General features: G+C 49.5%; 2 protein-coding genes across 11 annotated transcripts in view; one reads left to right on the forward strand and one right to left on the reverse strand.

Annotated features, from left to right (window-relative positions):
- CUL1 (cullin 1) overlaps positions 1-8531 on the forward strand; it is a gene marked incomplete at its 5' end in the record, with an annotated part of 44989 nt that extends 36458 nt beyond the window's left edge. Inside the window, 6 exons of the mRNA XM_080700998.1 lie at positions 2739-2831; positions 5150-5197; positions 5276-5358; positions 6209-6314; positions 6807-6920; positions 8406-8531. Coding sequence (XP_080557124.1) covers positions 2739-2831; positions 5150-5197; positions 5276-5358; positions 6209-6314; positions 6807-6920; positions 8406-8486 — 525 coding nt within the window. The 3' untranslated portion in view covers positions 8487-8531. The remainder of the gene's footprint in view (positions 1-2738; positions 2832-5149; positions 5198-5275; positions 5359-6208; positions 6315-6806; positions 6921-8405) is intronic.
- A 4513-nt stretch (positions 8532-13044) lies between these two features.
- EZH2 (enhancer of zeste 2 polycomb repressive complex 2 subunit) overlaps positions 13045-24939 on the reverse strand; it is a gene marked incomplete at both ends in the record, with an annotated part of 42957 nt that continues 31062 nt past the window's right edge. For 5 of the 10 annotated variants that reach the window (XM_080701967.1, XM_080701966.1, XM_080701969.1 and 2 more), the window contains 11 exons: positions 13045-13105; positions 14939-15023; positions 15177-15257; positions 16198-16279; positions 18335-18430; positions 20296-20474; positions 21259-21384; positions 21823-21863; positions 22311-22405; positions 22787-22956; positions 23559-23799. In XM_080701967.1, the coding sequence (XP_080558093.1) occupies positions 13045-13105; positions 14939-15023; positions 15177-15257; positions 16198-16279; positions 18335-18430; positions 20296-20474; positions 21259-21384; positions 21823-21863; positions 22311-22405; positions 22787-22956; positions 23559-23799 (1257 nt within the window). The remainder of the gene's footprint in view (positions 13106-14938; positions 15024-15176; positions 15258-16197; positions 16280-18334; positions 18431-20295; positions 20475-21258; positions 21385-21822; positions 21864-22310; positions 22406-22786; positions 22957-23558; positions 23800-24939) is intronic. The other 5 variants (XM_080701972.1, XM_080701971.1, XM_080701964.1 and 2 more) reach the window with 1 other exon arrangement.

The following is a 24939-nucleotide window of genomic DNA, read 5'->3' on the forward strand; positions in this document are numbered from 1 at the left end:
CTCTGGGGAATAGGGATGTGAGCAATTGTACATCAGAAATGGTGTGCAAATTAAGAGAAAAATGTGGTTTGTAAGTGTTTCAGAGCCAAGTGTGGTGGTGCACGCCTATAGTCCCAGTTCTTGGGAGGTTTGAGACGGGAAGATACAGGTTCGAGAACAGCCTCAGCAACTTAGCGAGATCGTCAGCATCCTAGACCCTGTTCAAAACAAAAGATAAAAGGGCTGGGGTGTAGCCTGGAGGGAGGATGGCCCTGGATCGAATCTCCAGGGAAAATGTTGGGCATGGCTCCTGCCTGACGCCAAGGAGCATTCAAGTGGGAGGTTAAAAGGCTGGGGTCTAGAGCCGGGCGCGGTGGCACACGCCCGCAGTCCCCGCACTTGGGAGGCTGAGACGGGAGGACCGCAGGTTTGCAGCCAGCCTCAGCCACTTAGTGAGGCCTTCTGCAACTTAGGGGGCTCTATTTCAAAATAAAGAGTGAAAAATAGGGCTGGGGTGTAGCTGAGAGGTAGAGTGCCCTGGGTTCCATCCTGGTACTACAGAGGGAGGGGGGGTGGGGTGGATCTAGCCCAAGCTGCAGCGCCGTCCTGTAATCCCAATACTGGGAGGCTGAGACAGGAGGATTGCAATTTAGCAAGACCCCTTTTCCAAATGAAAAGGGCTGAGAGTGTAGCTCAGAGGTATAGTGTCCCTGGGATCCAACCCAGCGCTTTCCCCACCTCCCCCGGAACAGCTGGATCTTGTGTCCTGTCATGGGGACAGCTCTTCCCTTCGAGAAGCAGTTTCCCAGCACACCTCAGCATGCTGCAGCACTGGAACCAGCTGTGGGGCCAGTAACACTTCCAGTCCCTAAAGAGAAAACTGAGGTTCACTTAGTTTAAGACTTCCTCTGGAGCCTTTCTTATTATTTATTCGAGAGCCAAGGTTTAAGGCCTTTTCTCTTTAAAATTCCCAGTTCTGAGCACCGGGCATGGTGGCGCACGCTTGTAATCTCCACGCTTGGGAGGCGGAGACAGGAGGATCGCGCAGGTTCGAAGTCAGCCTCGCTGGCTAAAGAGACCCTGTTTCCAAATAAAAATAATATAAAATAGGTCTGGGAGTGTAGCCCGGAGGTAGAAGGGGTTTCCAGAAAAGTCCCTGTTCTGCCGGGTGTGATGGTACACGCTTGTCATCCCAGCATTTGGGAGGCTGAGACAGGAGGATCACAGTTCACGGACAGCCTCGGCTACTTAGTAAGGCCCTCTGCAACTCAGTGAGACCCTCTTTCAAAATAAAGAATGAAAAAAAGAAACAAAAAACAGGGCTGGGAGTATAGCTTGGTGGCAGAATGCCCCTGGGTTCCATCCCCAGTACCGCAAAAAAAAAAAAAAGTCCTGGTCCTTTGGTACACGACATGGGGGCTTCAGGAGCAGCCTGACAGCTCTGCCGCTCTCACTGGGCTCTCACTGGCAGGCTCTCAGTGACAGGTGAGGCTCTTTATACATTATTTGGAAACAGGGTCTCACTAAGTTGCTGAGAGCCTCACTAAGTAGCTGAGGCTGGCTTCGAACTTGCATGATCCTCCTGTCTCAGCCTCCTAAGCGCAGGGATTACAAGTGTGCGCCACCACGCCTGGCTCAAGCCCCTTCGTATTTGTTTGTTTGTTTGTTTGTGTTACTGGGGTTCCTGGAAGCCCTTCTACCTCCGGGCTACACTCCCAGACCTATTTTATATTTTTGAAACAGGGTCTCCTAAGCCAGCGTGCGCGGCTGGCTTCGAACCTGCGCGATCCTCCTGTCTCCGCCTCCCAAGCGCGGGGATTACAAGCGTGCCCAGCACCCCCGGCAAGCCGCCTCGTAATTTAAACTTCAGTAATTCTACTCTGACAAAATAGCTCAGATGTGTCTGAGTGCTGGGCCCAGAGGTCTTTATCAGTTACGCTTGAGATTCCGTCCTGTGCACGGGCACAGAGGAACGAAGGAGCTCACCGAGCCGGGCTGAGGACGCGGCTCCGTAAGCGCAGAGGGTGTGGTTTCCCTGCCCGCTCTGGTTTTTATTTAAAGCAGGACTAAGCGAGGTGCTTTTCCCTGCATTCTTAGTCATTTTATCGAAGTGACAGAGGCGGACCTGAAGCGCCACCACAGCACAGCCTTCTCTGGGCTTTGTCTTTGGCCAGAGCTTAAGGCGCTGGCTGCGGCGCAGGCCTGCACTCCGCCTGCTCTTGGGGAGGGCCTCGAGGCCCAGGGCGTGGTCCTGCCTCCTCCTGGAGGTCCGTGGTCCGCTGTGGCCGGCGTCCTCAGCCTGCGGGAGCCCGGCCGGGCCTGCGCAGGCGGACGGGTATCGGCGCGGCGCCAGCCTCGAGTCCCTGCCTTTTCACTTAGCTTTTTTGTACATTCATAAAAAGTACTTAGGATAACGAAAGCAAGTACCACAGAATTCACCATATAGATTGTTTTATGTCAGTAGTGTACCAAAAGATGACTTTGTCTCAAGTAGAAAACAAATAGGCAGACTTGTGCCATAACACCACTGTCCACCGTGTGTCTGTGAGTGCGCGCGACGCATGTACGGAGCATATGTACGTAGACCACACGGTGTGGAAGATCAGAATCACCTAGCGTGTGGAGAGGAGGAGGCACACGGCACTGCGCCGTGGACAGGTCCGCGGGGGGTTTTGCATGGGTTCCACGGCGTAGGCTCTGTGTGTTTGCGGGTTTTTTCTGCGTGTTAATGGTTTTTCTCCTTGTGTTTTGGGCTAAAGGCGTCCACATTCCAGATGGCAATCCTGCTTCAGTACAACACGGAGGACGCCTACACTGTGCAGCAGCTGACCGACAGCACTCAGATCAAAATGGTAGCCTGTCCTGCTCCCCGCTGCGCGTGGGCTGGCGGGGCAGGCGCGGGGTCCTCAGCTGAGCAGGTGTTCACCTCGTGACTGTGAATATGCCGTGTCTGGAGAGTCCTGGTCCAGCGCCCGGCCCCAGGGTGTCCAGAGACGGAAGACACTGGCGCACAAGGCCGGCCGTGCCGCGCGGCCGCGGGGTCACGACAGGCACGGCAGGGCCCAGCTCAAAGTTCCATAGATTCTGGGTTTTGTCCGTTTATAGTTTACTGGGAAACTACGTGGAGAAAACAGACTGGGCTTTCGTGGGCAACCATGGCTGCGGTCAGGGAAGCTGAATCCCTACCCTGCCTGCTCTCGTTGCAAAATTTTGATACCCCTCTCTCTCTCTCTCTCTCTCTCTCTCTCTCTCTCTCTCTCACACACACACACACACACACACACACAGAGGCTCTTCTCTAACCATTTCTTAACCTCGTAAGCTGGCCTTTTTGGACTAAGCTTAACGTCACTTTTAGTATTATTCTTTGTATTAGTTACATTTTTAAGATATACTTAAGCCGGGCGTGGTGGGCACGCTTGTAATCCCGCGCTTGGGAGGCAGAGACAGGAGGATCGCGCCTGTTCGGAGCCAGCCTCGCTGGCTTAAGAGACCCGGTTTCCAAATTAAAAAAATGTAAAAATAGGTCTGGGAGTGTAGCCTGGAGGTCGAAGGGCTTCCAGGAACCCCAGTACCACCAAAAAAAAAAAAAAGATATACTTAAAATACCATAAAATTTTGCGTTAAAAAAAATCACCATTTTAAAGTGTGCAGGGTTTTTGTTTTTTGTTTTTGATGGTGGTACTGAGGGTGGAACCCAGAAGCTTTCTACCTCCGGACTATATTCCCAGACCTATTATTTTATATTTTATTTGGAAACAGTCTCACTAAGTTGCTGAGGCTGGCTTCCAATCTGTGGGATCCTCCTGTCTCAGCCTCCCAAGTGTGGGGATTATAAGCATGGGCCACCATTCCCGGCTTTTTTTTTTTTCTTTATTTTGAAACAGGGTCTCACTGAGTTGCTGAGGCTGTCCACGAACCTGCAATCCTCCTGTCTCAGCCTCTCAAATGCTGGGATTACAAGCGTGCGCCACGACACCTGGCTCAGTTCGCTGGATTTTAGCATCTTCACAAGCTTACCCAACCACCATTACTATACAATTCCAGAACATTCCCATCACCCTAAAGAGAAACCTGCACCATGAGCAGTGACCGCTCTTGAGCCTCGGCCCTGGGCCTGCGGCGCTCGGCGCTCTTGGCCTCTGGGTTCCCTCTCCAGGCATTTTATATAAACAGCATCGTGTGCGTGTGGCTCGAGCCCGCCTTCTATCACGCAGTGTGTGCTGGTGTTCAGGACTGACCCACATAGCGTGCGTCAGTATTGTCTTCAGTTTATTGTTTATTTTACATTAATTGTGGTACTGCGGATTGAACGGGGTGCAATCCCATCCTCAAGCCCTATTTTATTTTCTATTTTTAGTCCAAAACACTGTCTCACTAGGTTGCTAAGAGTCTCGCTACTTGCTGAGGCTGTCCTTGAACCTACGATCCTCCTGTCTCAGCCAGCAGAGCCCTGAGATTGCAGGCGTGTGCCAACACGCTCGGCGTGTCTTCATTCCGTGACGGATCAGTGTTCCAGACGTGACTGGGTTGCCATTTGTCCCTTCGCTAGTTAGTGGACACTGGGTAGTTTCCGCCTGTTGTCTGTTACGAATGATACTGCTGAGGCTGTCCGGTTCTCTTGGGCTTACACCTGGTGCGAGCTTGCTAGTTGCACTTGACTTTTTGAGGAACCTGCTGAACTGCTCTGCGTTGTTGGCGCCACTTCACACCTTCCCCACAGCGCGGGGCTCGTTTCTCCCTTCCCTACCGACGCGCGCTCCTTGTTATCACAGTCCTCCTGGTGGGCGTGGGGATCGCGGTGTGGCTGGATCCCCACTCCCCTGACAGTAACTGTGCTGAGTCTTCCCGTGCGCGCACTATTCGCGCATCTGGAGAGCTGTGCATTCAGACCCTTCGCCTACTTTTCCATTGGGTCTGTTTGCCGATGTCCTATGAGCGGTGCACTGTCTGATATTTAGGTGTCACAGGAGGGTCAGTTCCTGTTATGGAGTGATCGAGGCCAGGAAGGGGTGGATTCCACCGTAGAAGTCTGGGTGGGTGGAAGTGGGGGCCTGGAGAGCCCTCGGCAGCGCCGTGGGTCCTCTGGACACGTTTGGTGAGCACCTACTGTTTTTCTTCAGAACAGTCGTGGGTTGCTTTAACTTGTTCTTTTTCTATTTAATTGCAGGACATTTTGGCACAAGTCCTACAGATTTTATTGAAGTCGAAGTTACTGGTATGTTTATGTACTTCGTACGGTCAGCTAGAAGAAAGCCTTTCCTGGAGTTTCTCTGGTAACAGTGTTTTCTTACAGGTCTTGGAAGATGAAAATGCAAATGTCGATGAAGTGGAATTGAAGCCGGATACCTTAATCAAGCTCTACCTCGGCTACAAGAAGTAAGAGACGCCGAGGCCCGGCCCTGCCCGGCGCGTCCTGCGTCACAGCGGAGCAGCCACGAGTCGGCACGACTCCTGGGGCGGCCCGGATCCGGCCCGCCATTTGCCGCTGAGTTTTGTTTTTATCTTCATTTGGAAAATACATCTCAAATGGCTCGCCTAGAAAGTGCAGACCTTTATGCCATGTGTCTTGGAGGGTTTTGTTGATTTTTTTTTTTTCTTTTCTTTCTTGCAGTACTAGGGATGGAACCCAGGGGCATCCTACCTCCAAGCTACACTGCCAGCCCTATTTTTATTCTTTTTTTTTTTTTTTTTTTTGGTGGTACTGGGGTTCCTGGAAGCCCTTCTACCTCTGGGCTACACTCCCAGACCTATTTTTACATTTTTATTTGGAAACAGGGTCTCCTAAGCCAGCGCACATGGCAGGCTTCGAACCTGCGTGATCCTCCTGTCTCTGCCTCCCAAGGGCGGGGATTACAAGTGTGCGCCACCACGCCCGGCTTTATTCTTTATTTTTTAAACATGGTCTCCCTAAGTTGGGGAGGGCCTAAGCAGCTAAGGCTGGCTGCGAACCGCGATCCTCCTGGCTCAGCCTCCCAAGTACTGGGATTGCAAGCCTGCGCCACCACGCCTGGCTTGTCTTGGTTTTAATTTGCATGACAAGATCTGGGGAGGAGGTCTAAGGACTCGGGTGTAGGCCCCACTAGTTCTGTGATGAAGGCGGGGTCTGGTGGAGGACTCCCGGGTGGTTGGTGGAAGGCGAGTTACATGCCTGCCGTGAGGGAGCCCTGCGCCGCCTCTCCTGCCTGCCTTTTAAAACAAATGCTGGGTCTCCGGGTTTTCTTGACAGTAAGAAACTAAGGGTCAACATCAACGTGCCAATGAAAACTGAGCAGAAGCAGGAGCAGGAGACGACGCACAAGAACATCGAGGAGGACCGCAAGCTGCTGATCCAGGTGAGCGCGGCCGCGGCGACTGGGTGCATCCAGGGTGAAGTCCTGTGTGGCCCGGGCCAGCAGTGGTCCTCCTGCCTCAGGTAAAGGTGGTAGCGAGAGGACAGGAGGGCGGCGCAGGCAGCTCCTGTGGCGGCGAGGAGCACATGTTTCTTAATTTTTTAATGCTTTATATAAAGTTGAGTTAGATTATTTAAATTGCTTATGAGCCCTGTAAGTCCAGCACTTGGGAGGCTGAGAAGAGAATTTCAGGTTTGAGAACAGCCTCAAAAGAGTGAGACTCATCGGCCTAGCAAGATCCTATTTACAAATAAAAATAAAATAGGTCTGGGGCATAGCTGAGACAGAACGTGGTCACAGAGCAAGGCTCCGCGCCTTTGCCACACCAGCCCGGGCCCTGGGCCACAGGACGGGTGATCGGCAGCTCGCGCGGGCTGCCTGTGCCCGGTGCCCGCTGTTGCAGCTCACGGCATCTGTCTCCTTGCCGGTTCCTAGGCGGCCATCGTGAGAATCATGAAGATGAGGAAGGTCCTGAAACACCAGCAGCTCCTGGGCGAGGTCCTCACGCAGCTGTCCTCCAGGTTCAAGCCCCGGGTCCCAGTGATCAAGGTACACCGCTGCCACCAGAGGGAGGCTTGCACAGGGAGGCTGCCGGCTGACTGGCGAAGAGAACTTACTCCTATCAGTAGATTTCTACATAAGAAAATAGGCAACTTCAAATTTTTATACATACAGAGAATATACAAACCCAAAGTATACAGCTTGCTGATTTTCACAAAGTAAACACACCCAGGCACAGGTAGGAGGCCGGGCGCGGTGGCGAGAGGCCACCCTCCTGTGTGTGTGCCGGGAGACTGATCTGGGCAGTCTCCTGGCTGCGTGTGCACACACCACTTCCATGTTTAGAAAGCACATGTTTCAAGCCGGGCGTGGGGGCACACACTTGTAATCCGAGTATTTGGGAGGCTGAGACAGGAGAATCGCAGTTCACAGCTAGCCTCAGCTTCTTAGTGAAGCCCTCAGCAACTCAGTGAGACCCTGTTTCAAAAAGTAAAGAATAAGCCGGGCGTGGTGACGCATGCTTGTAATCCCCACGCTTGGGAGGTGGAGGCAGGAGAATCACACAGGTTCAAAGCAAGCAGCGCTGGCTTAAGAGACCCTGTTTCCAAATAAAAAAAGTATAAAATGGGTATAGGAGTGTAGCGCGGAGGTAGAAGGGCTTCCAGGAACCCCAGTACCAACAACAACAACAAAGTAAAGAATAAGCCGGGCGTGGTGGCGCACACTTGTAATCCCCGCGCTTGGGAGGCTGAGACAGGAGGATCGCACAGGTTCGAAGCCAGCCTCAGCTACGTAATGAGGCTCTCAGCAACTTAGTGAGACCCTGTTTCCAAATAAAATATAAAATAATAGGTCTGGGAATATAGCCTGGAGATAGAAAAGCCCCTGGGTTCCACCCCCAGTACCACATACACACAAAATAAATTAAAGAATAAAAAATAGGGCTGGGAATGTAGCTTGAAGGTAGAATGGCCCTGGGTTCTATCCCCAGTACTGTAAAAAAAGAAAAAAAGATGCCATGTTTCTTTTTTTTTTTTTTTTTTTTTTTTTTTGTGGTACTGGGGTTCCTGGAAGCCCTTCTACCTCCGGGCTACACTCCCAGACCTATTTTATATTATTGAAACAGGGTCTCTTAAGCCAGTGTGGCTGGCTTCAAACCTGCGCGATCCTCCTGTCTCCGCCTCCCAAGCGCAGGGATGACAAGCGTGCGCCACCACGCCCGGCAAGAAGCCATGTTTCTAATGGGCTTGTTTAAAGCAGTAGCCCGGCGGGTCTCTCCTCACTGAGACCGCTTGCATCAACTAAGTTGAGCCAGTGAGGCCCTGGTGTGACTGCGGGAGCCCATGCGCGCAGGCTCCGTGCTGGTGCGGGGGGCTCGGTCCCGCGCCACCGAGGGGACCCGACGCGGAAGGCAGCGCCGGGGCAGCAGGGCTCCAGGTTCAGCCGGAGTGGGGCGCGCGAGCGGTGAGGGCGCTGCCTGTGCCCATGACCAACTCTTTCTCTTTCCCTGCCTCTTCCTCACGTGATGCCCAGAAATGCATTGACATTCTGATTGAGAAGGAATACTTGGAGCGAGTCGATGGTGAAAAGGACACCTACAGTTACCTGGCTTAACCCTTCCAGAAGGGTCTGTGCGACCCACGCGTGGCAGTAGTTGCGGTGGAGAGAACTGGAGTTCGCAGCAGCCAGCCTGCCGCCATCTGGACCTCCCTTTTTAACACTGAGACCCAGCCGCCCACAGCTGGTCTCAGACTTCAGCAGAACTGCTCAGGACTGACACATTTCAAGTCTGTAAATACGGACACCGACGCCATTTACCCTAATTTAAGGAGAGGGGACTGAACCTTCGTGCGAGGGCTGCATGCTACTGCATTTAAACATACATTGGCTCCCGATACCGCTGTCCCGAGCGGCGCCTTCAGAGCAAGTCCGAGTGGACCCACGTGTAATCTGCTATGACAAACCATTTGTATAGTGTGTTTCATTTTTTAATGTGTGAAAATAAAGAAAATTAAAGGATTTCTGTACAAGTCGCATTTGGTTTTAAGTTTTACTAATTTCTATATGTAAATAAAAGATATAATGATTGTGCAAATGTATATTCCCAGTGTCTTCCTGTAGTGTAGACGGGCTGCATTCTTTGGATTGAGAACTAAGCTTGAGTTTTAAGCTGAGAATTTGAACGCCCGCCCTTGCTTTCCAAGGCGCCCTCCGGCGACTGTGCTCCTGACACAGCCCACAGGCCATTCCATCCGACACTGGGGGGACTCGTGCTGATCCTGCCTCTGCGCCCTGAGCAGGAAGCCGTGTCCCCCTTTAACAGACAGGGAAACTGAGGCAAGATGATGGGCCACACCATCACTGGGAAGCCAAGGAGCCAGGACGTGCGCGGAGCGGATCTGAGGAGCCCTCGCCTGTCCAGTCTGGCTCGGCCCGGATCTAGCCTGTCGTTAAAGGAGCGAGATGAAGACTGGCCTTGGGCATGAAGACTGGCCTTGGGCACCGCTGTGCATCTGGAGGTGAGCCTTGGCTGTGCCAGGAACTGACTGCAGAGGGTGTGTGGCTGGGAGGGGCCCCGGGGAGGCCAGGAGGAGCCGAGGGGTGAGCCACACACCCTCTGCAGTCAGTTCCTGGCAAAATGGAGAGCTGGCGGCAGAGCTTGGCCAGACCCGGCCTGCCCCAGCTCCCGGGGCCCTCGGGCTCCACGGGATGACTTACAAGCCGGCTCCTCCAGGCTCACAGCTTGCCTTCCCCGAAACTGCATTTTTCTGTGTCTAGAACCTGTGCTGCAGACGCTCTCCGGAGCCGCTTTTAGAAGAGACTTCCGTGGTGTTGCTGGAGTCTTCGATTGCCCGAGGACTGAGCATGCCTTGGGTGAGGACCTTGGTGCTGTGGATAACCCCTCCGTCGGCCACGGGAGCAAAGGGCAGGTGAGCTGGGTGCTAACCAGATCCTCATCCTCGCCGTACCCCTGCCCCTCCTTCACCGCCTGGTCAGTGTGGAATGGAGGTGATCCGCTGTCCCCATCCGTACGGACCTAACAGTCTTCCAGACGCAGGCTGAGAAGGTCGAGTTACTTCTCAGGACAGTTCAGCTTCTGTTGCTCTGTGCGCAGTCGCTAGAAGAGTGCGCGCTGTCCTGGGGGCCGCAGATGGAAATGCTGGAGCCCACGCGAACCACCCTGCCCAACCCCTTAACTGCTTCTCGGGCAAAACTTAGGACACGCCATGGTTCTACAAATGCAGTCTGCCTTTTTGTTGAATTTCTGTCATTAGCTATTATTTTGAAAGTTTTCCATAGAATTACCCAAGCCCCAATAGCCAAGTCCACCCTCAAGTCCCAGAACTGCCCACCGTATCGCCCTCGCTTTCCTTTTTGAGGCTCTAAGGGAGCCTTTTAATTTATTTTTGGTACTGGGGGTAGAACCCAGCGCATTCTACCTCTGAGCTATACCCCCAGCCCTATTTTAATTTGTAAATGGTATCTTAAGTTACTGAGAGCTTCACTAAGTTACCTGCAATCCTCCTGTCTCAGCCTCTAAAGTACCAGAGTTATAGGCATGTGCCACCATACCTGGCTCAGGGGAGCCTTTTATAAAGCCACCAACAATCCTGTGCGGCAGCAGTTGTTGGCTGTACCCTACAGCAAAAGCCTGCACGGGGCGGCTGTCACCTACTCTGGTTCTGGGGCTTGAAGTCAAGGGCGATGTACTTCCACGCTACACCTCAGCCCTATTTTACTTGAGACAGGGTCCCACTAGTTTAATAAGTCTCACTACTTGCTGAGGCTGTCTTTGAACCTGCAATCCTCCTGTCTCAGTCTCCCAGGGACTGGGATTGCAGGCGTGTGCCGTGGTGTCCAGCCTGTCCACTATTCTTTTTCTTTTTTCAGTGGTACTGGGGTGAGTTGCAAAGGGCCTCACAGCTGAGGCTGTCTGTGAATTGTGATCCTCGTCTCGGCCTCCCACATGCAGGGATCACCAGCGTGCGCCACCGTGCCCGACTGTCACCTCCCTCTTCTTGACAATGCTTATTATCTTGGAATTATGGCCAAAGACAGACACTGGAAACAAAGTAGTAGAGCTACAGAAATTCAATCTGTCAATCCTATTTGAGAAATTCATTCCTGCCTTGGGGTTGCTGAACAAAATCAGGTCTGGTCTACTCAGAGCTTGGCTTTGAACTGAGAAGAGCTGAGCTAGCCCAGCGCTTATTACTGGGTTCTGAGGCCCAGGCCAGCGAGGGCTCAGCACCTGGAGGGAGGGCCGGTTTTCCAGGGTGGAGCTGGGGTTCGGCTGGCAACTGGTGTGGCCTTGGGCCAGTCACCTGTTTGGAGAAAGCAGGCAGGCCCACTCAAGCAGGCATTTAAACACTGGCCCAAGAATAGGTGAGAGAAGAGTAGCTACAGGACCCCAGGCCTCTAAGCCGAACACAGGCCCGAGTTTTCACATACCTGGAGTTTTCCTCTTCGACAGGTTTTTTTTTTTATTTCTGGGTAAAGCAAACACAGTGACATAATACTTGAATCTTCCTACCGATAAAACTTTTTTATAGGCACCACCTTGGCGAGCGACTTGCCTGCCTTCACCTCACCTTCGCAGTCACGCACCTATGCGAGGGGCGCGCTGACCACCTGACAGGCGAGCTGGGCTGCTCCTGCCGCCCGTGCACAGCACAGGCCCACGGGAAGCATCGGAAGCAAAGGGCTGGGTATACGCAAGCGCTGCTTTCCACTAACTGCAGGGACTTACTTAGTGCTTATGTGGAAAATATTCGTGTTCTGATCCTGTCTCGACCTATCTAGAAGCTTAGATCAGCACGCTCCTGACGGGCACCGCCTCCTGGCCACCTGGAGGGAGGGCTGGTTTTTTTAACCCATCAAGATGTAAAACCAGTTGTTGTATTTGTCATCTTTTGTAGCTAGATCAGAAATCCCCTTTTTTTGCGGGTTCTGGGGGTGGAACTCAGGGGCCTTCTACCTCTGAGCTACACCCCAAGCACTATTTTTTAATTCTTTATTTGCAAACGGTCTGAGTTGCAGAGGGCCTCACTAAGTAGCTGGAGCTGTTTGCGAACCGCGATCCTCCGGTCTCGGCCTCCTGAATGCTGGAATTACAAGTGCGTGCCACCACGCCCAGCTCCTATTTACTGTAAGCCCCTTGTGTAGGGTTCTGGGGTCGAAGCCAGGAACATTCTACCTGAGCCACACCCCCAAGCCTTCCCCCCCTTCAGTACTTGGAGCCATTGCGCCTCCAAGCTTTCTCAGCCCTATTTTTATTCTTTATTTTGCAAGAGTCTCACCTAATTGTGGAGGGCCTCACTAAGTAGCTAAGGCTGGTCTTGAACCTCTGATCCTCCTTTCTTCAGCCTCCTCAAGTACTGGGATATAAGCATGCACCAGCACACCCAGCTAACACCAGCCATTTTTATTCTGAAACAGTTTTTGAAACAAGGTCTAAGTTGCTGAGGCTGGCCTCAAACCTACAATCCTCCTGTCTCAACCTCCAAGTGCCAAGATAACAAGCAACTGCACCCAGCTTACACTGCTGTATCTCTAAGAATTCTATCCAGACTAATGGAAAGCAGAGCTAGACATTTTGCCGCTTCCTCTAGGATGCTGAACTGACTGCAACAGCCCACCCTGGGGGTTTAGCTGCAACTCCCGGGCTGCATCCTGGTGCGACTCACATTGTCTCCTAATGCGCTGTTAACGCTAGTTACAGTAAAGCTGGGCAGATTCTACGCGTCTAATATGTAAACCTGCATTATGATCGGGCAAACGCCAGTGGCCAGTATTAATTAAATCAAGATCCATGGGAAGGTAACTGAAAACCCGAAGGTGCTAAGCTTCCCGGTCAGGACAGTCCTCTTCGAGAATCCACTGAAGCTTGACGACAGCTGACAACAAGGAGAAGTTCAAGTATTCTTTATTCAAAGTTGAAAAATGTACCATACTGCATTATTGCAAAAACTCACTGGTACAAAACACTTTGCAGCTGGTGAGAAGGCAATAAAAAGTTGATTCTTACACTCATCACTATAAATTATCGTTACAGTACTTTGCAAATTGGGAATTTTCAAAAGCATTTTCTTTTCCTAAGTTGCCCACAGTACTCGAGGTTCCTGAAGCTAAGGCAGCTGTTTCAGAGGAGGGGAGGAGGAGGTAGCAGATGTCAAGGGATCTCCATTTCTCTTTCAATGCCCACGTACTTCAGGGCATCCGCCTGGCTGTACCTGTAACATGAAAAATGCAATGAGCATCTAGGGGCCACACACATCTGAGAAAAAGAGCGCCCACGACAAAGCCGCACCATAGGGGCACTGGAGACGGTAGGGGTGCGTCTGCACCGCGGGCCACCTAGCTGAAGCAGCCAAGCCCGAGCCAGGGACGTTCCTACAGCCTCCCGCCCAGCCAGGCCCAGGCAGCTCCAACCACGGCAGTGGGTGCAATACTGAGAAAGCAAATTGGAAAGAACGAATCCAACTCCCAGTAAACGGCCAAAGAGCGGCCCTGGCTGGTGGGGCCCTGGGGCCTGAATCCCGCGCGAGGCAGAGCCTCGACCGTCCCCGCACAAGGCAGCTCCCCACAGGCGTGGGCCTCGATGTCACCAGCTCTCCTTCCTTCACCATGCAGCGGGGTGCCACGGGAGCGCGATATAAGGGCCTGGGTGTAACAACTCAGTCCTCAACAGCTTCTCTAACAGAAACCTCCTTCTGAGCACTTAGACAAATACTAAATGTGTCGTCCCAGTGCCCCAGAGCCTGAGCAGATCAGCAGCCGGAGCCCTGCCCACAGTGGATACCATCCGTGGCTGCACGTCCCCTGGAGAGGGCTCATGGGGCAGTCCGGTAGGTGCTCACCAACGGCGCCTGGCTTTCCAAGTATTAGACATGATGTCTGAGGCTGGAGTTCTGTGTTAGAGCGCCTGCCCAACAACGCCCTGGCTTGACCCCAAACACTAAAAACAAGTGAACAAAAGAGGTGGGGCCTGGAAGCTGGCTGGCCTGCTGTCCCAGCCTTCCCAGTACTGGGCGCAAGCATTCACCGCAGCCAAGGGAAACCTAAACGGCGAGGTGCAGAAGTGCTGTAGGGGAAAGAACAAATCTTACGGTGTATGTCAAGAGAAGCATGCTGGTGGGCGCGGCGGCACATGCTTGTAATCCCAGTAACTGGGAGGCAGAGACAGGAGGACCACTGGTTTTAAGCCAACGGTGGCAACTTCGACCCCGTTTCCAAATAAGAAATAAAAAATTCGGGCCGGAGATGTATAGCTTAGAGGTAGAATACCTCCGGGTTTGATCTCTAATACAAAAAAAAAAGAAAGAAAGAAAAGAAAAACACGCTGTAGACAAATGCCCATGGTGGGTGGCACTGCCCCTGGGAGTAGGTCTGGGACTCTCCAGTAGACACCGTGCAACCCAGTTCACTGTAGAAAGTACACCAAGGCCATCAAGGCGCAACAGAGAAGCCCAGAGCCGTGTCCGCCAAGAGCAGCTGAGACATAGGGCTTTCTGCATTCGTTTTATGTTTTTAAAATAAGTGCCGCGCCAGGGAGGTGGACACAGGAGAATCGCGCAGGTTCAAAGCACAGTGGCACACATCTTTTTTTTTTTTTTTGGGGGGGGGGGTGGTGGTACTGGGGTTCCTGAAAGCCCTTCTACCTCCGGGCTAAACTCCCAGACCTATTTTATACCTTTTTTTAAATTTGGAAACGGTCTCTGAAGCCAGCGCGGCTGGCTTCGAACCTGAGCGATCCTCCTGTCTCCGCCTCCCGAGCGTGCGGGGATTACAAGCGTGCCCACCGCGCCCGGCGTGGCACACACCTTTAATCCCAGTACTTGGGAGCCTGACAGTAGGATCGCAGGTTCAGGATAGCCTCAGCAAGTAGTGAGACTCGCAGCAACCTAGCGAGACCCAATTTCAAAACAAAAAAATAAAAACTGGGCTGGGGTTGTAGCTTGGAGGTAGAATGCCCGAGTTCAATCCCCAGTACCACCTGGAAATACGCATCACTCGTATAATTCATAAAATATACTTCAGTCGAACTAGAAATGTACGATACCAACCTGTAGTCAAAAAACAGCTCTTCACCAGTCTGGATGGCTCTCTTAGCGAAGATGCCTATCCTGTGATCACCGTTAACCATCATAACTGCAAGGAGAGACACGGGGTCAGTGAGCAGACGCGGGAAGGCGGGGCTGGACTGCGCAAATGTCCCAGAAGTATTCAGGCCACTTTCACGGGACTGAACAGGGACTGAACCTGCTATCAAACTGGTAACTCTGGCTTCACGGAATGACCCACCTTTTGCATAGCAGTTCGGGTTCACTGAATGATTCGCAAAACGGATCTTGTTTCCCTTTCGGGTTGCATCTACCACAAAATCTGAAGAGGAAAAATCAATCACAATGCAGCGTGTAATTTCAGTTACAAAGTTATGATGACTCTGGAAATACAACTGACAACAGTTCTTCAAGGCTTGACTTCAAAAGCAAGTAAGTCATTCAGCCTCACTAGTATGAAATATTTGGAAGAAAATGCTACTGTTCTAAGCTAAAATTAATTCTTGCTAATTCAAGTCCCAAATGCTGTTAACTTCTCCATTGTATATTGCTGGGCAAAGCACAGCCAAAAATGTAATCTCACTAAACTCTCTCACGTCAAGAACAGGCATTTTCACATTTGAAGTAATACGCGTTTTGTTTGTGGCACTGGGGGTTGTACCACCCAGGGCATTGTACCTCCAAGCTACACCGCAGCCCTATTTTTTATTCTTTATTTTGAAATGGGCTGAGCAGCTGAAGCTGGCTGCGAACCTGTGCTCCTCCTGTCTCAGCTTCCCAAGTACTGGGATCACAAGCGTGCGCCACCATGCTCAGCTCATGAGTACTTCAGTGAAACTTCTTAGTGGGGGAACCCTATTCCATCGTCCAGCTGAGCTTCTCAAGACCTCTCACGCGGAGCACAGCTGCATCTCGCATGATCCCACACGGACGCTCACGGCGGCAGCTGTGCAGACGCTGCCTTCCTCACCATCCCTGGATAACATCCAGGGAAGCCTGGAAGGTGTTCTGAGGGCGGGCTCCCCATCCTTCCAGTGGAAGGCACTGGATGGGAGGTGTGCCGTGTGCGGGTCCAAGGGAAGCAGCGGCGGCAGGAATGTCTCCCCCTGCCCCAGCCACGGTGGCCATGCCAGAGGGTGGGGAGCAGGGGCCGCTCACAGCGCGACTCCCGCCCACTGCCCACCAGACCCCTCATTTCATCTCCAAATGCACAGCCAGCAGAAGCCAACTAAGACCTGAGTGCCTCCAGCTCAGAAACATACCATTGTTCAAGTTGAACAGAAAGCTGCACATGTATTTATCGTATACTTTCCCTCTTCTGTCCGCTTCATCTTGAGAAATAATCTAAAGAGAAAGACAGAAGGAAACTGGCTTATGATCAAGCCTGATGGAATGTATGAGAACCCATCAACAGAATTCAAGGAATATTCAACAAAGCCATTGTTACAGCCAATTTCTCTTCTCCATTCCGTGTGCACAATAATAAGCCAAAGAACAACCCTTTAAGGGGTCCAGATCAGAGATATTTCCATACTGAAGGTAAAGATGCTTGGAAAAAGTGATTAACACAGCTTAAATTGGGTGTGGTGCCTGTAATCCCAGTACTTGGGAGGCTAAGACAAGATCACGTTCAACGCCAGCCTCAGAAACTTAGCAAGGCCATCAGCAACCTAGTGAGACCCTGTTTCAAAATAATGAATAAAAGCCGGGCGTGGTGGGCACGCTTGTAATCCCCGCGCTTGGGAGGCGGAGACAGGAGGATCGCGCAGGTTTGAAGCCAGCCGTGCTGGCTTAAGAGACCCTGTTTCTAAATAAAATATAAAATAGATCTGGGAGTGTAGCTTGGAAGTAGAAGGGTTCCATCCCCAATACCACCAAAAAATAATAATAATAATAAATAAAAAAGGACTGGGAGTATAGTTCAGAGGTTGAATGCCCCCGGGGCGTTCAATCCCCAGTACCACCAAAACCAAGTTTTTTTGCTGAGTAAGAAATATAAACTGTAGCTCAACAAAAATTGAAACTAGCCCTACATTTTCCCAACCCTACAATCAGAAGAGTAGGTTAGGAGCCGGATGGTGGTGTGCCCTTATAGTCCCCGTACTTGGGAGGCTGAGACAGGAGGACCGCAGGTTCATGGACAGCTTCAGCTACTTAGTGAGACGCTCCTCAACTTAGTAGGACCTTGTTTCAAAATAAAAAAATAAAAAAATAAAAAATAGAGCTGGGGTGTAGCTCCAGTACTACAAAGAAAACTAAAGGTTAGGTTACTAATGACACTGCCCTTCCTAGGTCCTTGTCAACTCTGCCGTGGGCTAAGACAGATTACACAGCAAAACTTGTCCCCAAGTGATAAAAACATGACTGGAACTAAAGCTAGAAGGCATCTTTTTTACTTTTTTATTTATTAATTAATTTTATTTATTTATTTATTTTTTGCGGTACTGTGAATGGAACCCAGGGCATTCTACCTCCGAGCTACACCCCCAGCCCTATTTCTTAGTCTTTATTTTGAAATCGAGTCTTACTAAGTTGCAAAGGGCCTCATAAGTAGCTGAGGCTGTCCGCGAAGCAAAATCCTACAGTCTCAGCCTCCCAAATGCTGGGATTACAAGCGTAAGTGTGTGCTACCATGCCTGGCTTAGAAGGCATCTTATATTAATTTTGTGTATGTGTGTGGTACTGAGGACTAAACCCAGGAGCATTCTACCTCTGTGTTACACTCTCTAGCCCTATTTTTTATTTTTTTATTTTTTATTTTTTCCCGCGGGTCTGGGGATGGAACCCAGGGGCATTCTACCTCTGAGCTACACCCCCTGCCCTATTTCTTATTCTTTATTTTGAAACAGGGTCTCACTGAGTTGCAGAGGGCCTCACTAAGTAGCTGAGGCTGTCCGTGAACTGCGATCCTCCTGTCTCAGCCTCCGGAATGCTGGGATTACAAGCGTGCGCCACCACATCCAGCTTCTATTCTTATTTTGAAACAGGGTCTCACTAAGTTGATGAGCATCTCAGTACTTACTGAGGCTGTCCTCAGACCTATAATTCTCCTTTCTCAGCCTCCCAAGTACTGAGATTACAAGCGTGGAATTATACCTGCAATATTAATTTTTTTTTATTTTGGTACTGAGGAGAACCCAGGAGCATTCTACCTCTGAGCTACACCCCCAGCTCTATGTTTTATTCTTATTTTGAAACTGGGTCTCAATGAGTTGCAAAGGGCCTAAGTAGCTAAGGCTGTCGTGAACTGTGATCCTCCCGTCTCAGCCTCCCATATGTTGAGATTACAAGCATGTGCCACCACACCCAGCTAAGTATTAAAATATTAAATAATTTCTAACCAAACCCAATGGACTTATAAACAATACCACTAGAACACATGTTATGAGTGTGCCTTACCTCTCCACAGTATTCTGAGATGAATTCATTTTTCTGTACAGGATCTTTGATAAAAATCCCCCATCCAGCCACATCAGATGGTGCCAGCAGTAAATGCTAGAGAAAAACACAGTCACATAATCACAAAAGGAGAGCGAAGAGACGAGTGAACGCCCACGTCCTCGCTAGGGGAGCAAACCCCACAGAAGATTCCTCAGTGTGGGAGCTGTCGCGTGTGGCCGGCAGTCTACAAAACAAGGCTTTCCACAAAACACAGGCCAAGTACCTGCTGTCTCGCAGAAACCACATGAGCGCGCAGGGCCCCTCAGGCCCCCTCGCTTCCCACTTTCGGTTCTTGACTTCTCGATTTAATAGGAAAACACCAACCACTCCTCTTCTGACCTTCCTTCCTTGACTCGCTCTGCCCTTGCCCGCCTGAGTGTGTTCTGGACGTCAGCACTGCTGCATGGACCATAGGAAAGGGTCCATCCAGGCTCATCACTACGCTCATTCAGCATCTTCCTGTGATGTCTAAGAAGGCTCCCTAACCATCCAGGCTTCCGCTCTGTTCCTATTCTGGTCCAGCCTACATTCGCCTGTCAGGTGGATTTCCCAAAGACCCTCCTGATCAGAATCAATAGCAGCTAAATCTGCCAAGCAAATAAAACCCAGTGGATAAAAAATGTCCACGTGGCTTTCTGTTTTGAGTTCAAAGATGTCAACAAAAAGAACATCTCAACATGAAGAGTACTGCTAACATTCTGAACAAACTGAGGAAGGAGCATGCCTTACCATGGCAGGGAGGGGCAGTTAATAAGGTTTTAGGAATGAATGGGCGCCCCACAGGGAGTGAGTGGCATCGCTGGGACCTGTGGGCCTGAGTGGGTGTGTAGCCACCTAGTAAAAACAATCCAAGCACCTAAGAGGAAAATGAACCCGCCTGCCTAACCCAGATCAGCCCCTCATGAACACAGAGGCGGAGCTGGAAACACAAGGCCAGCCCATGAAGAGGACGCTGTCGAGGGTCCCCAGCAGCAGTGTCAGTTCAGTCAGGGAAGAACGGTCCGACTGCTCGAGAGACACGTGCCACGCAAGCAAGAGCAGGCCAAAGGATCTGGGGTCAGGCACTAGCTTCTCCTGCTCCTGTATTCAAGTCTTAGTATACTGGTTTTCCTTACCTGTAAAATGGGGGCTAACAATTATTCCCAAATCACAGGATCATGAGAATTAATACACCAAGCATTCCAACAGTGCTCACCACATAGTAAATGCCTATTAAGTGTTAGGGCCTGTGCCATTAAAAGTACTAACTGAAAAAAGACCCTATCATTTGCCCTAAGATAATCAGGATAATAATCCAGGTGTGGTGATACATGCCTGTAATCCTAGTATTTGGGAGGCTGAAACAGGAGGATCATAGGCTCAAGACTTGCCTCAGAAATTTAGCAAGACCATCAATAAAATAAAGTAGGGCTGGGAGTGTAATTCACAAGTAGAATGCCCTTGGGTTAAATCCTCAAACAGGAAAAGAAAAGGAAAAAATTAGGATACTGAATTTCCCCAGTACTGTATGTTATTAAAGTTGCTTTTGCTCAATGATTAGCTGTCACATTTAAAATGACATACGTGCAATTCCCAGGCTTCAAATCTATAATTCCTAGCTAGGCTATTTTCACGGTTAGTAAAGAACCAGGAGCTAAGTATAAAAAACTTGTCATGGTAAATTTCATCTTTTATTCTGCACCAAAAGGAAGCTAAACACAGTATTTGATGAGCATGGGCCTCTACATTCTGAGTGAAATCCTCACTTATTTGCATTAAGGAGACAAATTTTCTTGTTCTATTAACTAAACGTAAAAATGCAGTCAAGTCTATCAACTAAGGCACCTCTTGTACTTCTGTTGCCCCGTCCGGCGGCTCTGAGCCTCCGGTGCAGCTGAACAGCCAACAGAACTTGACCTCCTGATGAGACGACGACTTACCTTTTTGGAGCCGCGCTGAATGCTGCAGTTTTTGCAGGACACGTTTTTACTGTCCCAGTGGTCCGCAGCTCCGCAGGTGAGACAGAGGTCAGGGTCACACTCTCGGACGGCCAGATAGCACGGGCACTGCTTGGTGTTGCACTGAGCTTTGCAGCGGCACCCAGGAAAGCGGTTTTGACCTGGAGAAAGCGTGCGACTGTCACCACCGCGGCCTCCTGGTGCCCTCGCGCTGCACAGAGCATCATGGGAGCCCTGCCAGCCACTTATTGTCCCACGCACAGACGAGACGAAGCAAAAGCAAAAGTGAAGCCACTGCGCTGACTGACAAAGGCACCGCCAAGCTCTGGCTTCCCATTCATCAGACGGTGTGTGAATTTAAAATAAAACAGGCGTGAGGGGGGAGCTTGGACTAAAGAGATTCCGTGGTCCTGAACAAACCTAACATCCTGCGGTCCTGAACCCTTCCCTAGGATCCAAGCTCGCATGCAGCTTCACGCAACAATTGTACAAACCCGTTACCCTTTGCTACTCTCCTGCATTCTGAAGATCAACACCCTCCTAACTCTGACAATTTCTGTTGCTCCAAAATGTTTGGGCAGCTACTTCTAGATTCCCCTTCCATTCTGTGCCAGTTTTACTATGGTTTCATTTAAATGATCAAAGAAAAAAACAGAAAAATCAAGTCCTTTAATACAATTCTACCTAACTGGCATGCACACATAACACACACACACACTCACACACACACACACATTACCCAGGAGACTGGTAAAGTGCAGGAGACCAGCAAAGTGCAGTCATGGGCTCAAGAATGCTTGTAGGATGAATGGGTTTCCTCATGTAAGCACAAGTAAGCAATAAGGGAGCGCTCCCATGTCCTGAGGTTTTGGGTTAAATCACTAAATTACTGACCAAAGGCCTATTCAGTTCTCATGCAATTGCATCAAAGCAACAAATACTTACACTCTGAACTACATTGACAAAACTTTTCACAAAAATTTTGTGCTATCACACAGGGGCACGAACTGTCACAAGGCTGCCGTGGATGGTCACAGGGTTGATAGTTGTAAACATGGTTAGAGGAGCCGTCTGAGTAAAGATAACAGCACGCAGCCAATGAATCCAGGGAGGTGGGAAACGGTCATCACAATTAACAGAGCACATTCTTCCCCGCTACCTTCGGAGCTCCCTTTACTATACTTACAGTGCTACCACAGGCCTGTCTGCAAAATGCCAAGTCCACCTCCCACCCGCCAGGCGTTCAGCTTGGCCTCAGGCTCGGTCCCACTCCAAAGTGCTTCTCCTTTACTGCTGCTCCCTGCCTCACTCCATGCAATCAGCTTTCACGTTCCAAAAGAACCGACTGGAGAGTCATTAACAGACATCTTCCACTTAAACTGGTTTGATGTACAGAAGTCAACTGAATCAGAATAACCCAAACTCCAATCCAGTTACTACTCTAGTACAAATGAGAAAAAAGATAGGCATTTTTACGCTAATAATGAAGTTAAAAGGAAAGATGCTAACCCTTTTTCAGCTGTATCTTTCTGCAGTGTGCAGCCCACAACCTGCAAAAACAGAAAATTAAATTTCTGTGTTAAGATGGTAGTACAGTCAGTCACAGCAACAAATTCAACCAGGGACTGCTTAACTGAATCTATCTGTGCCATTAAAGTAGTATCATAGCCTGGAGTGGTGGCACACACTTGTAATGCCAGTATTTGGGAGGCTGAGACAGAAGGATCACAGATTCGAGAACAGCCTCAGCCAGTACTGAGACTCTCAGCAACCTAGCAAGACCCTGTTCCAAAATCAAATAAGACTGCGGGTGTAGCTGAGAGGTGGAATGCCCCTGGGTTCAATCCCCAGTACCACAAAGACAAAAGCAAAACTAGCAACTGCCAGAAGAAACGAGAGTGCACAGATCTATCTTGAAGGCAGTTCAGGTTTTGTGAACAGGCCAAGGGAAGCAGACTCTGCCCGCAGCGGCCTCCTGTGTGGCTCCGTGGACTCACCGGTGTTTCCTCTTCTTCTTTCTTGGCGGAGTGTCCACGTCCTCTGCCGGAACAGGCGCTATGATACTGGATTCCTTGACTCTAAACTCATACACCTGACAAGAGGCACAGGTACACAGTCTGCTTTAAGGGAACCACTCTTTGCTTGTGTATACAAGAAAAAATATCTATGCACTCCTGTGACGCTGCTGGGTGTACAGTGGGGTACAGAGAAATCACTGCCTCCCTCACACAGGGACCAGTACATTCAGGTCAAGAGTATGATGTCAAGTTTAAATTCTTGCCAACTTTTAGATTCACCGTATCTAACCTTAAATATCTAAAGTGGAGAAACTGACAAAACTGGGACAAAACTGAAGAATAATTTTCATTTAGTTCCCTCTTGGAAAAAATGATATTCTTTTCAGAAGATAAACAGGAACTTAATTACCAAGAATTTCCTTATGTTTGTAGCAGTGTGTGTCAGAAACGCTTACCTGTCGACACGTTTTGGTCCCAATTAGCCTCGCGATGGCGCAGAAGTTGTCATAGTAAGTACCGATGAGGACTCTGAACATGGAGGCCTCCGCACCGCTCCACTCCACGTTCTCAGGAGGCTCGATGTTTGGCTTCATCTTTATTGGCGTTTGACACCGAGAATTTGCTTCTACAAAATCAAATGTAAACTCTGGTCAAGGAATGTTGACTAGAAATAGTCACTACACTCCATTATGCATTTTTTAAGAAGTTTCAGGGTGTGCTTAAGAAAATAAGATGTTAATCATATTTTGAAGTAAAATCAGACTAGAAACAATAGCCAATAAGATTCTCCCTCCCCCAAGAAACCATGAAGTTGGGCTTTCTTTAACACAGCCTCCTAAAACTATTGCAAATGTAACTGCCTATTATTCCCGGTGTGATGGAGAGCTGAAAAGATGCTAACCAACCATAAAATTTAACTCGTCGATAGTTCTAGTTTTCTCTACATAAAACTCACAGGACAGCAAGAACATTAAACCTAATGATCTAAATGTCATGCTGCCCAGCCTGAGAAAGATGAAAGAAGGAAAATGGCACCAAGCATGAGAAGAAACATCTGCCTTCAGTGACTGGGAGGGGAGAGAAAGCAGAAATACTCTGGTCTCAGTTCATTATACTGAAAAGTAACCAACCCAGAAAGTGTTTAATGCATTCGGTATCCTTCATCTTCACAAGATGAAACTTGCAAAGCAACAGCAATATCCAGGTGGCAAAGCCCAGATGTCTTACCAGAGGAGCTGGAAGTCTCATCTTTTTTCTCCTCCTCTTCTTTATCATTGTTCTCACCGCCCGTCTCGGTCCCTGCTTCTCGGTCACTGTCCGTGTCCTTCGACTCCAGCACATTGATGGTGGGGGTGCTGGGCCTGCTGCTGTTGTTGGGAAGCCGCCCTCTTCTACGGCCCCCTGGGCGCTTGGGTGGGGTCTTGATCCGTTCCGCGGTGAGGGCAGCAGCAAACTCTTTTGCTCCCTCCTAGAAAATGAAAAATGTAGACATCAGGGTAAAGCTCTAAAACTTACTTTAGTGAACAGAAAAGAAGGCATTGGATAAGGCAAGTCAAATCACTACACCCATTTGTCACAATCATTTGCATATCTAAGTATACTCACTTTCAGTCTGCTTTCATGGGCTTGAAAATTTTCAGAAAGATAAATATGGTTGAGCAGTATAAATTGCTAGAGTCGTATAAATCAACAGTTCTGTTTGATGAATCTGTGGACTCTATTGACTAGCTAAGCTAAAATTAAGTAAATTTATTTTATTATATTAGTTAACCCAGTAACTTGAAATACAAATTATTAAACTCTGTACAGCTCTCTATACACACAGTGTATTTAAAAGTAATCTTTACCAAATGAATCCTATGTATAATGTTCATCAAGTCACACTTCCCACTTCAGGGTTTAAGGAAATGTCTATCTCTAGGAATATTATTGTAAAGTATATTGAAGAAGAATATTAAACACATAAACATGCACTGGCTCTGTTTTTTCCTTTGAAGGATGCACTGCCACATGAAGACGTAAAAAGAACTACAGATACAGGACTACAGGGCTGTATTTTGGATTCTTAAGTACAATTATCTAGTCCAGAGAGTATAAAACAATGGTAAAGAGCATGGTAGAGACCACAGAAACATTTAGACGATCCAAATAAAGTCCTGCCTTATAAACATATCATAAAACAGTGCTCCAGAATTCCACGTGGAAACAGAAGGGATAAGTTTGAGAGCAGCCAACAGTTTTATACTTCATTCTACAAAAACCAAATTGCTTAAAAATAGGATACCTTCTGCAGGTGCCATTCAATGAATCTTCTGTCCAAAATCCAACAGGCAATATATACCCATTTAGTTCCTAGGTAGGAGTGGCTTGGTTCAAAGAGGGGAAATGGTAAAAATAAGATAGTACCCGTAAAAACAACTTTTCTATCTCCTATTTTCCTAACCCCTTACCTTTTCTCCATCACTTAAAAAGATCTGTGGGATCTATATAGTTTACGCTACAGAGGGCTTAACACTCACAAAGGGGTATGGCTGAGAAAGGCTTAGGAACTAGAGCAAAGGACCGCTGCCCCTCTGCTGTCTAAATGGGCAGTCTATCTGTACTTCAC

The sequence above is a fragment of the Muscardinus avellanarius genome (assembly GCF_963383645.1).
Source record: "Muscardinus avellanarius genome assembly, chromosome: 9".
Lineage (NCBI taxonomy): Eukaryota > Metazoa > Chordata > Mammalia > Rodentia > Gliridae > Muscardinus > Muscardinus avellanarius.